The sequence below is a fragment of the Pogoniulus pusillus genome, chromosome 19 (assembly GCF_015220805.1).
Source record: "Pogoniulus pusillus isolate bPogPus1 chromosome 19, bPogPus1.pri, whole genome shotgun sequence".
Taxonomy (NCBI): Eukaryota; Metazoa; Chordata; class Aves; order Piciformes; family Lybiidae; genus Pogoniulus; species Pogoniulus pusillus.
In genome coordinates this window covers 5,473,302-5,485,616 of record NC_087282.1, presented here as the reverse complement: position 1 = coordinate 5,485,616, position 12,315 = coordinate 5,473,302, and the positions used below count along the sequence as shown (strand labels likewise).

General features: G+C 55.1%; 1 protein-coding gene across 5 annotated transcripts in view; it reads left to right on the top strand.

Moving 5' to 3' along the window:
• STARD8 (StAR related lipid transfer domain containing 8) overlaps positions 1-12,315 on the top strand; it is a 72,051-nt gene that overhangs the window by 32,648 nt on the left and 27,088 nt on the right. Inside the window, exon 1 of one of the 5 annotated variants that reach the window (XM_064159019.1) lies at positions 10,533-10,842. The exons of the other annotated variants lie outside the window; for them this stretch is intronic. Within the exon in view, the coding sequence (XP_064015089.1) occupies positions 10,770-10,842 (73 nt within the window). The 5' untranslated portion in view covers positions 10,533-10,769. Of the gene's footprint in view, positions 1-10,532; positions 10,843-12,315 lie in introns of those variants that run through there. 5 annotated transcript variants of the gene reach the window in all.

Genomic DNA, 12,315 nt, shown 5'->3' with positions numbered 1-12,315 from the left:
GCATGATTGGGGTTGGAAGGGACCTCCCATGGCCTTGGGTGAGAGTGAATCTGATGGAATCATATCGTGGTTGGGGTTGGAAGGGACCTCCAAAGCTCATCTAGTCACAGAATGACAGAAACATGCAGGTTGGCAAAGCCCCTCAGGATCACCAAGTCCAACCTGTTACCCTACTCAACAAGATTCACTTTAATCCATATCCCGAAGCACCACATCCAAATGACCTTTAAACACACCCAGGGTGGGTGACTCCACCACCTCTCTGGGCAGCTCATGCCAGTGCCTGACCACTCTGCAGTCAGCAGAGGCATGCTTAAATAGATCAGGTTGCCCTGTCAAGCCTCACCTTGAGTACCTCCAGGGATGGAGCCCCAACCACCTCCCTGGGCAACCTGATCTTGGTCTGCTGCTGCTCTCTTCTGGGTCCTTCACCACCATGAGTGATGAGGAGATGAAGCTGGATGGTTATTAGTGGTTCTTGAGTAAGAATGGTTTTGTGCCCACTATGAAGCATGCTCCTACTCTGACATGGAGATTCAAAGAGATGGGTGAGATACCCATGTCATCCACCATCCTCTCCTCCTTGGTCAGTCCCCTGGCAGTGGGAGAAGTGTTTATGGTGATGGCAGGACACACAGTGTGGGATTGAAGAAGTGGTAAAGGAAGAGGAAGGACAGAGCTTGCTGAGGCCAGAGCTTTTGTGCCTCCTGCTCCATTCTGTGGGCACATGGATTCTGTTAGCCACGACCTTGGAAGAAGGTGGTACATAGCCTGCAGCTTGAGCAGGCTGAAGGGCTTGGGGCAGCAGCAAAGTGCAGGCAGGCTGGGACTGGGCTGGAGGTGAATTATGAGTGGACTTGCCTGTTTTGGGAGGAGCTGGGTGTGCCCCAGACTTCTTCCTCTGGTTTAGGAAGCTCTCTGTGAGGGGGGGATCATGCTGTCCCTGCAGCTCCATGCCAGGTGTTGCCTACCTCTGCCTCTCCTGCTCCCCACAGCTTTCCTACCTGCCTGAGAAGCAGTGAGGCTTTTGCATGAACGGAGCCTGGGCTTGTGAACGTGGAGCTGCAGATGTTTGCTCATCAGTGGGGTTGTGCAGAGCTGCTGGCGGAAGCAGCACCAAGCCCTTGGCAGAGCTCTGTGGTCTGACGTTGGTTCCTTCCTGCCCCTTCTCAGCTCTGCAAGCCCGCAGCCAGCTTCTGCCTCTGCCCTTGCCTTTATCAAGGCTGTGCTTTGGGGTGGCACGTTTCATTTTGAGGTGTGGCCTGAGGTCCCTCAGAGAGGTCCTGTGAAGGGACATGGGCTTCTTTCACAGAAAAGCCCTGAGGGACCTTGGGCTCTAGCTCAAAACTAGAGGCCTCTCTGGCAGCAGTGGTCAGAGGAGACAGAAGGTAGTGAGGGTGGAAGTCTGAATGATTGGTGCTTGAGAAAGCCTGCAGAAGAGGAGGCTCAGGGCAGAGCTCATTGCTGGCTACAGCTACCTGAAGGGAGGCTATAGCCAGCTGGGGTTGGTCTCTTCTGCCAGGCAAGCAACAACAAAACAAGGGGACACAGTCTCAAGCTGTGCCAGGGGAGGTCTAGGCTGGATGTTAGGAGGAAGTTGTTGTCAGAGAGAGTGATTGGCATTGGAATGGGCTGCCCAGGGAGGTGGTGGAGTCACTGTCTCTGGAGGTGTTGAAGCCAAGCCTGGCTGGGGCACTTAGTACCATGGTCTGGTTGATTGTGTAGGGCTGGATGCTAGGTTGGGCTGTGTGAGTTTGGAGGTCTCATCCAACCTGGTTGCTTCTAAGATTCTGGGGCAGGAGCAAGCCTTTCTTCAGCAGAGCTGAACAGTCTGAAACAGCTTTTGGTACACCTCTGACCTTTCTCAGGGCAAAACAGGTGAGAAGGGACAAGCTGCATGGAGGGAAGTGAGTGGGCCACAAAGAGTTCTGCTCAGCTCCCCCCCTCTCCACCCCAGTGGGCACAGGAGAGAGGAATGCTGTGTGCTGCTTGCCAGGTGGGGACTGCAGAGGAAGCCCCATCCACCCCTGCATCCCCCTCTAGTGCCAGCCTGCATGTCCTGACATGGGGGTGGACACTGGGGTGGTTTGCAGTGGAGGTGGAAGGAGATGCCTTATCCCACACCTGTCTCTGGGAACACTCTGGATCTCTGGGCAGAGCCAAGATCAGCTCCTCTGGTGCAGATGAGTGCTCCTGGCCAGGAGGCACCTTGTGACCCTCCTCTGCAGTGGCGCAGGTAGGGACGAAACGCTCTGTGAGCAGCTGGCAGGCGAGAGCAGCAAGTCCTTTGGCGTGGCCACCACGGGCCAGTGCCTGTGCATCTGCCTGTGCAAGCCTGCCTGTGAGGCAGGACTTGGGGGGTGCCCACTGGTGTGGCTGGAGCTCCTCTAGCTGGCCATCTGTGCAGCCAGGCTCTGGAACTGGCTCGGGGACTGGCTCCTAAGGCTCGTTTGATGTTTAAACTGTGGAGGTGCCATATTTTCAGAGGGAGATTTGGAGGCACTTGGGGTCTTAGCAGGTGTGGGTCTTTAAGCAGAGAAGTCTTCCCCTTGCTTTGCTTTTCAGTGGCCTTTTTGCCAGTGAGCAGAGACACACTGGAAGCCCAGGAGGGTTGTGGATGTGGAGGTTTTCAACACCAGGTTGGACGAGGCCTTGAGCACCTTGGTGGGAGGTGTCCTTGAGCATCTTGGTGGGAGGTGTCCTTGAGCTCCTTGGTGGGAGGTGTCCTTGAGCTCCTTGGTGGGAGGTGTCCTTGAGTTTGGCAGGAGGGGTGGAACTGGATCATCTTTAAGGTCCTTTCCAACTCAAACCCTTCTGTAGTTTGGACAAAATCCAGATGGACTCAGAAGAGACTGAGCAGCCATGGGACTGGTGATGTTCACTCTCTGAAGGTGCTGAGGCACTGCTGGCATGCTGGGCCAGCTCATCACAAAGGGATGGAGACAGAAGCTTGCAAAGCAGCTGAGCACTCCATTCTTCTAACCACTTGTGAGAGCCACGTGTCGATGAAGAGCTTTGAGTCACTGCAGAGAGCAGACAGGTGTCAGCCAAAAGCTAGCAACTCAGAACAATAGCCACAGATGAGACTTGGAAGGATGTGAGCTGATTGATTTACCACAAATGATGCTGGGCTGCAGCTCTCAGGGCAGAAGTTTTCGGAGGCAAAGGTTTCCTCAGAAAGCTCCCCAGGAGAAGTGCTGCATGCTAGTGAGATGGATGAGTGACTTTTGCTTGACAAGGATGCTGAAGACATCTACATGTGTCGAATACTGCCATGGAAAGCACCCAGGTGTGGCTCTGAGGTGGCCCCTCCAAAGGTGGGCAGTCCCACTGAGGTGTGGGGATGGTAGCTGCTGAGGTGCCTTACCCTGCAACATGCCATTGCACAAGCTTTCAGCCTTGCTGAGGGCTCCTCCTGGCAAGGAGACCTGAGTGAGCATCGTGACACCTCATAGAATCTTAGAATCAACCAGACTGGAGGAGACCTCCAAGATCATTCAGTCCAACCTAGCACCCAGCCCTGGCCAATCAACCAGACCATGGCACTAAGTGCCCCAGCCAGGCTTTGCTTCAACACCTCCAGAGACAGTGACTCCATCACCTCCCTGGGCAGCCCATTCCCTCCTGCCCTGAAGTGATGTGGAGGCTTCTCATGGCTTCCCCATCATGTGTGGCCACTGTGGCAGAGGTTCATAGGATCATAGAATGGTTTAGGTTGGAAGGGACCTCAAAGCTCAGCCAGTTCCAACCCCCTGCTATAGGCAGGGACACCTCCCACTAGAACAGGTCGCTCAAGGCCTCATCTAACCTGGCCTTGAACACCTCCAGGGAGGTTGTGGAGCACAGAAGCACAGAATGTGATCAAAGATCACCTTGGGTGATTCTGTGCTCCACAACCTCCCTGGGCAACCTGTGCCAGTGTCTCACCACCCTCACTGCAAACAACTTCTTCCTAACGTCCAGTTTCAATCTCCCCTCTGCCAGTTCAAACCCATTCCTCCTCATCCTGTCATTACAAGACCTTGTCAGTAGTCCTTACCCAGCCCTCCTGTAGGTCCCCTTCAGATACTGCAAGGCCACTCCAAGATCTCCTGGAAGCCTTCTCTTCTCCATGCTGCAGAGCCCCAACTCTCTCAGCCTGTCCCCACAGCAGAGCTGCTGCAGCCCTGTGAGTATCTTGGTGGCCTCCTCTGGACTGGCTCTAAGAATCCAACTCGCTCACCAGAGAGGCTCCTCTGTGTGTGATGGCAGGTGGAGATTCTGTCCTCAGGCCAGAGCTTTGCTAGCCCCCAGCAGGCATCAGACATGGGCTGGAGCATCAGCCCTGTGCCTCAGCCCATCCTCAGGAGGGGAACTTGTCTCCTTTTAGCAGCAGGCTCCTCCTGCCGCGTCCAGCTGCGAGCACAAGCGAGGCCATTGTGCAGCCAGGCAAGAAAACCCTGAGGAGGTCTTGCTGTGACAAATCTCCTTTTGCTCACAGAGGGGCTTTCAGATGGGAGGGAAGCTGGAGAAAACATGCCCATTCCTGCCAAAAGGAGCTGCCTTGCCAGGAACTGGCTCCTGTTTTCTACTGCTGCTCCTGCAAATGGGCCCTGTGTTGGATTAGGGCTTCCTGCTGCCTTCTAACACATGGGCTTCTCCTTGGCCTGACCCCGAGGAGCTCTTCCTCTGCTTCTGACCTTGCTGTCTGCAGCCACAGCAGTGGCTCCGATGTCTTCCGTGTCACAACTTCCCTGGAGCAGCAAAAGCTGTGCCAGGGGTGTGAGCTGCTGTGCCTGTAAATCCCTCGTCAGGATGGGAAGTACCTGGTCAGTTAATGCAGCTGAAGAAGAATCATTTAACCATCTCTGGATGCATTTCTTATTGCATACAGCAGTGCTCTGGCGTTTGGGACTGTCCTTCAACCCTGTTCTCCAACTCATGTTCCCTCCATGTACCCTCAGTTCCTCTGCTGCTGTTTTGCAGACAGGCTCTGTGGCTATTCCAGCAGGTGCCACGTTCTACACCAAGGGCCATGGTTTAGGCTGTGTGTGGGCTGTGGAGAGGGGTGCAGAACTGGATGGCAGAGGTGCCAGCTTCTCTGGTGCATCTAAGCTTGCCATTTCCATGGTTCAGTGGTGGAGGAGAAGCTCAACAGGGGCCAGCAGTGTGCACTTGCAGCCCAGAAAGCCACCCAGAGCCTGGGCTGCAGCAGCAGAAGTGTGGCCAGCAGGGCCAGGGAAGTGATTCTCCCCCTCTACTCCGCTCTGCTGAGACCCCACCTGGAGTACTGCATCCAGTTTTGGAGCCCCCATTGCAAGAGGGATGTGGAGATGCTGGAGTGTGTCCAGAGCAGGGCCAGGAGGATGCTCAGAGGGCTGCAGCAGCTCTGCTGTGAGCACAGACTGAAAGAGTTGGGGCTGTGCAGGCTTGAGCAGAGGAGGCTCCCAGGTGACCTTTCTTATGACCTTCCAGGATCTGAAGGGGGCTCCAAAAAAGCTGGAAAGGGACTTTCTAGACTGTCAAGTAGTGACAGGACTGTGGGGAATGGATCAAAGCTGGAGGTGGGGAGATTCAGCCTGGATGTGAGGAGGGAGTTGTTGAGCATGAGAGTGGTGAGAGGCTGGCATGGGTTGCCCAGGGAGGTGGTTGAGGCCCCATGGCTGGAGGTGTTTAAGGCCAGGCTGGCTGAGGCTGTGTGCAGCCTGCTCTAGGGTAGGGTGTCCCTGGGCATGGCAGGGGGTTGGAACTGGCTGCTCCTTGTGGTTCCTTCCAACCCTGACTGATTCTGTGATTCTATGGTTCTTGACTGTCAGGCCAGCGTGTGAGTCTGTAACATCACTTGGGGCCAGCTTCTGCATCCTGTTTTGTAATATTCCCTGACATTCCCCAAATTCCTGGCAAGGAGACTTCTGCAGTTTATTTGAAATGTTCCTTTGTCTCTTTACAAAACTGTGACAACCTCTGAAACTGCTCCTCAGACTATCTGCTGGCCCTCTCACAGGGAGGAGGAAGTTTGAGCCCCAGAACCATCTTTTGCCAGTGGGGAAAAAAAGAGAGAAGGGCTGCAGAGTCCTGTTTGATTCAGGTGACCTCTGTAAAGCACAAGTCTGTGGTACCTGGTTCCATCCCCTCCTTGTCCTAAGGTTTCACTCTGACCTCCATGTTATTAAGGTGATCATTTGTTGTGCTTCCATCACTGCTGCACCCTGTCTGGACACCACAGCCTGGAGGGTCCTGGGTTTGGAGGAGAACTTTGGAGAGGGTAGAAGCCACCACATTGGTCCTTGGGTTGGTGTCCCAGCTCTGGTGTTGCTGGCTTCTATACCTACCTGGGTGTAAGGAAGGTGAAGGTGGGTGGGTTGTGGTGCAATGCTATGTACCTTGGTAGAGGGGGAAAGACCTTCTGTGTTTCCCACTGGAATCAGAAACAAGGTGAGAAACAAAGGTCCTGATGTGGCCCATGGTGGGACCTAGCAGAGGGTTGGACTTAAGCCAGTGCAGCTGGTTGCCATCTGCATCAAGATGTGTGTGGCAAACACACCTGCCTTTCTTTGGTCACCCTGCAAGCAGCCATCAGATGGATCAGGAGAAGTCCAACCGGAGAAGAAGCATGAGTTGTCAAGGCAGACTGTGGGTCCTCCTGCCAGGTATTTTCCTGGTGCTGGGACACCCTTCCCACACTTCTTCAGGACATGGAAGGGGTCCCTTGGCTGTGTCATCGCCTCCTTTCTCCCATGGGTGACAGGACCAGTGTCATTAGGACCTTCTCTGTGTCCCAAAAGGAGCTGTGGGTTCAGAGCCTCTCTCAGCCTTCTCTCCTGGGCAGCATTTCAGTGTGCCCCAGACCGAGGGGCACCTGGCTGCCTGTCCTGTGCTGTTGCAGCCAGCTAAGGCTCTGTCCTGCCTTCTCCCCCACCTCCAGATGTTGGCTGACTGGAGGCCCTGAAGGCAGCTGCAGCTGGAAATGACGGGCTGGTTTCCTTCTGTGGCCCCACAGTAACGTTAATGACAGGAAGGTCTGGCCAGGAGAGCTGTGGAAGAGGCTTTTCCTGAGGAGAACTTGTCACAAATCCCGTTGCTGGGGGGTGGGGAGGGAGTGTGTTACAGGGGGCAGGATGTGTGTGTGGCAGCTGGTCTCAGTGCTGGTGTCAGGGTGGGTGGTGTGTCCCCTGTGGAGATTGGCCACCAGCTTCCTTCATCTCCAGAGTTTGGTGTCTGTGTGCACAGAAAGTCCTTTTTCATGGTAAAACAGCAGCATTATTTGTTATCACAGGCTCACAGGATGTCAGGGGTTGGAAGGAACCCAAAGAGATCATCCAGTCCAACCCCCCTGCCAAAGCAGGACCATCCAATCGAGCTCAGGTCACATCCAGACAGGCCTTGAAAGCCTCCAGAAAAGAGACTCCACAACCTCTCTGGGCAGCCTGTGCCAGTGCTCTGGGACCCTTCCAGGCAAGAAGTTCCCCCTTGTGTTGAGCTGGAACCTCCTGTGCTGCAGCTTCCATCCACTGCTGCTTGTCCTATCCCAGGGAGCAGTGAGCAGAGCCTGTCCCCCCCTCCTGACCCCCAGCCCTCAGATAGTTACAAGCATTGATTAAATCCCCTCTCAGTCTTCTCTTCTCCAGACTAAGCAGCCCCAGGTCCCTCAGCCTCTCCTCATCAGGCAGTGCTCCAGTCCCTTAATCATTCTTGTAGCCCTCTGCTGGACCTTCTCTACCAGATCCCTGTCCCTCTTAAACTGGTTAAACTCTGAAGCTTATCATTTGGCCCAGTCCACTGCCAGCTTTTTTTTTGCAAGAGGAGGTCTTGCTTTCCATCCCAGGAGGACCAAGACCTCTTGGCTCACGGATTTCATGACCAAGCTGTGCCAAAACATCTCTGGGGGGTCCTGTAGCAGCTTTGGTGCAGCAGACGCTGCGAGCCAGAGCCTGCAGCAGCCCAGGCACCCTCTGTTGCACCAGTGGCAAAGGGCAGCAGCGTGGTTGTGCTGAGGCCTGGCGCTTCTCAGCATCGCTGGGGGCTGAGATCATATTTGGAAGTGGCTTTTGACTCCCTGAGCTGGTGGAAATTTTACACATGTTCACTGGTGGCTTGGATGCTGCTGTGACACCTCCCCATCTGCACAGGGGGGTGCTGCTGTCAGCTGGACACCTGTGCTGTGCTGGGTTTTGCATCCCTCCCCTCTCCGAGGTCTGCTCACAGATGGAGTTACCAGCCTGATATGCTTTGGGCTTGGGATGTCTCCTGCCAGGTCCGGCTCAACTGAGAGCATCCTGCAGCTCAACCTTCAAATGATTGATGCCAAAAGCTCTGACTCAGAGAAGTGCAGCTGGGGATAATGTGCTTTGCATTAGGGAGACTGATTCCATGTCAACCAGAGCTTCTTGCTTCAACAGTGGTCCTTCTCTCAGCTTCACTGAGCCTGGAAAGGTTGGCAAGCCCTTCATGGAGGAAAGGAGCATCCTAAGGCAAGGTGAAGCACTGAAAAGTTGAGTGCAGACCAGGAACATCAAGAACATGAGACAATTAAGTCTAGATATCTTGGATGGCAAGTTCTCCTGTTCTCATCCATGAACCATCTCCTTCCAAAGCTTTCAGTTCTCTTTGGTATCTTCAGGGTATGGGAGATGTCTTTGATTTTTTTCCATCTGCACATAGGAAGGGTTTTGTTCACACATTGCCCTGAAGCTGGCAGCTCCTGTGGTCTGCAAACAGACATAGAACTGTTGGAGTGAGTCCAGAGGAGGCCACCAAGATGCTCAGAGGGCTGCAGCAGCTCTGCTGTGAGGACAGGCTATGGGAGTTGGGGCTCTGCAGCCTGGAGAAGAGAAGGCTTCCAGGAGACCTTGTAGTAGCCTTCCAGTATCTGAAGGGGACCTACAGGACGACTGGGTAGGGACTATTGACAAGGTCTTGTAATGACAGGATAAGGAGGAATGGGTTTGAACTGTCAGAAGGGAGACTGAAACTGGATGATAGGCAGAAGTTGTTTGCAGTGAGGGTGGTGAGACACTGACACAGGTTGCCCAGGGAGGTTGTGGATGCTCCTTCCCTGGAGGTGTTCAAGGCCAGGTTGGATGAGGCCTTGAGCAACCTGTTGTAGTGGGAGGTGTCCCTGCCTATGGCAGGGAGTTGGAACTGGGTGATCTTTGAAGTCACTTCCAACCTAAACCTTTCTATGGTTCTATGACCCTGACCTTAAGTTCATAGTCAGGGGTTCAGTGAATCAACATTTGATGGGATGGGGAGGGAGGACTGCATTGACTGGTCTGAGTGGTCTGCATTGCTCTCCTTTCCCCTGGCTCACTGAAGGGCAGTGTCACATGTTCCTGGTTGATCCCAATTCCAGAGCCCTATCTTTATGGGATATTTCATACCTGAGCATCACTGGAGCATCTCTCTGAGGGACCTGGGGCTGTTTAGCCTGGAGAAGAGCAGCTTGAGAGGGGATCTGATCAATGCTGATCAACAGCTAAAAGGCAGGGGGCAAGAGAATAGGGCCAGAATCTTTCCAGTGGTGCCCAGTGACAGGACCAGGGGCAAGAGGCACAAACTGGAACTCAAGAGATTCCATCTGAACAGGAGGAAGAACTTTGTTGTGAGGGTGCCACAGCCCAGAGAGGTTGTGGAGTGTCCTCTGGAGAGATTCCAAACCCACCTGGACATTGCAGTCCTGGACAACCTGCTGTGGGGTGACCCTGCTTTAGCTGGGGTGGGGATGGACTGGATGGTTCCTAGAGGTCCCTTCCAGCTCTCACTGTGCTGGAATTTTGGGATCATCTCAGTCCCTGAGTTTTGCAGTTGAAGTTGAACGTTGTATCCTACCCAACTGAGGTAGGCATCCTGTGGCCAGGACAGGCCACCTTGATGTCCCTGCTTTGGGGTGTTCATTAAGCAGCTTGTGCAGCTGGTGCTTAGGGACATGATTTGCCTTTGGAATGGGCTGCCCAGGGAGGTGGTGGAGTCACCATCCCTGGAGGTGTTGAAGCAAAGCCTGGCTGGGGCACTTAGTGCCATGGTCTGGTTGATTGGCCAGGGCTGGGTGCTAGGTTGGACTGGCTGAGCTTGGAGGTCTCTTCCAGCCTGGCTGATTCTGTGATTCTATAATTCTCTGGTAGATCCCTCCTCCATGGTACCACATCCCTCCACCATGGTACCACATCCCTCCATCATGGTACCACATCCCTCCATCATGGTACCACATCCCTCCATCATGGTACCACATCCTGATGTGAGGTGCCACTGGGAAGACCTTGGGGGTCTCTTCCAACCTGGTTGCTTGATTCTATGGTTATGATTCTATGGGTCGAAGGTTGGGGCTGGATGATCTTTGAGGTCTCTCCCAGCCGGATGTTTTCTGTGCCGCTGTGATTCGGCCGCTCGGAGGAACAGCCGCAGGGATGGCTGCTGCGGGGCCGGCGAGCCCGTCCCTCCGCTCGGGCAGGGCTGGGAGCGCTGGCAGCCGTTAAGCGGCGTGCGGCGAGCATGTGCGCTGCGCTGCGCTGCGCTCCGCGCCGGGGCGCGCCCCCGCGGCTCCCGCCCCCGCGCTCCGGGCGGCTTCAGCCTCGGCGCGGCCGGAGATGTCCTTTTCGCTTCCACCCGGGAACGAGGCGCTGCCCGGGCAGCAGGGTCGATGAAGGCAAACTTCGTTAGCTCGGCGCACATGGAAAAATTGAAGCTCCCCAGCTGACTGCCCGCGACAAGGGCTGGGCTTGAGAGAGCTCCTGGCCGCTGGTGGGTGACCGTGGGGTGGCTGCGGCGGGGGCTGGAGGAGGCTGGCGGTGGTCATGCTGATATTCTTCTCTGCGTTTAAGCCACGGTTTCCAATGAGCAAAGCCAGGATTAACAGCTTCTGCCATGGTGAGTCTGCTGGCGTCCCAGCCTTGTGTTGGCGTTGGGTGGTTTCAGTTGGGGGGAGAGTCTAAACCGACTTTTTTCCTTGTCAAGGATGCCTTTGCTTTGGCTTTCGAGTGGCAGGGTGAGGGGAGGGTTAGGAGCTGTCGTTCGGTTGCTTTGGGGTTGTTTTTTTAACTTCTAAGAGAGAGTAGGTTTTCCATTTGTTTTTATTTCTCCTGGAAACGATCCCTAAGTTTTGGCCAACAGGAGAGGGGTAGCTCTTGGGGCACGCTGGGAGCCCCCTGAAATTAGGCTGTGCCGGGTAGGAAGAAGGGGAAATGGAAGCCAAAGAGGACAGGCTGGTTTGAGTCGTGCTGCCTGTGGCTGTGCTGCCAAGCCCTCGGCTCCCTCCTTCAGCTGCTGCAGCCTTACAGTATCTGGGCTCTCAGGGAGCCAGCCCAGCTGGTGGCAGCGTGGCGGTCGCTGGCCACGCCGGCTCCGCTAACCTTGCCTCGCTGCCTGAGCCCACGCCAAGATGCGTTTCCATCAGCCTGCCCCGCAGCCGGCGCCGCTGCTGGTGCCAGCCGTGCGGCGGGACGTGGCATCGCCTGCCGACGCCAGTTTGCTTGCAAGCGGTTCAAAGCGAGAGGAAAGGAAGGCGTGGAGGGGGAGGGGAGAGGGCTTCGAGACTCTGAGCTGTGGCATGAGGAGGGAAATGCCACCGTGAGCCGCAGTGAGTAATACTCAGCCGCGCTGTTGGACGCTGGGTGCAGGCTCCTGCTGAGCTCTAAACTCAGCAGATCATGGGCAGGGTGAAGCTGCTGGCCCGGTGTGCACTGACCTGTCGTTGCAGAAGTGGTCTTTGACTGCTTTGTGGAACTTGGGGTTTGGTGAGGGTTTTTTTGGTTAGTTTTATGCTTTGATTTGTCATTTGTCCCAGAGGGGTTGCATGGAGGTGGTCCCATTGGGGAGGAGGCTGGGAGGGGCACGCTGTGAATGAGCCTGGAGTGTGCTGTTTGCAGGGCAAGGGCTGGTGTGTGGGCAGCTGCACATGCAGAACCTCGTGGGGCTCAACGCCTGAGTTCTGCAGAGGTCTCTCTGACCTGGAGTGGGATTTTCTCAGGTTGAGTGATCAGCATCTGTGCTGAAGCACTGAGCACCTTCTGGCCGGCCTGATCTAGGGTAGGGTGTCCCTGCCCGTGGCAGGGGGGTTGGAACTAGATGATCCTTGTGGTCCCTTCCAGCCCTGACTGATTCTGTGATTCTCTTGCCTGTCTCCAGTCCATGTTGCCTGGTGGAAGCAGGGAGCAGTTGATAGAGCAAATCCTGTGGACTGCTGTTTGAGGGCATGTGGCAGGCAGGAGCAGGAATGGCTTTGGAGTAACTGTCAGAGTTGGCAGGAGAGGTTTGGTGAGACTGATTATTGCACAGAGCTGGGAAAATGTGTGATTCTGGCTTCCCTTTGTGTTGCAGCCTTAAAGGAGGGGAGAAAATTGC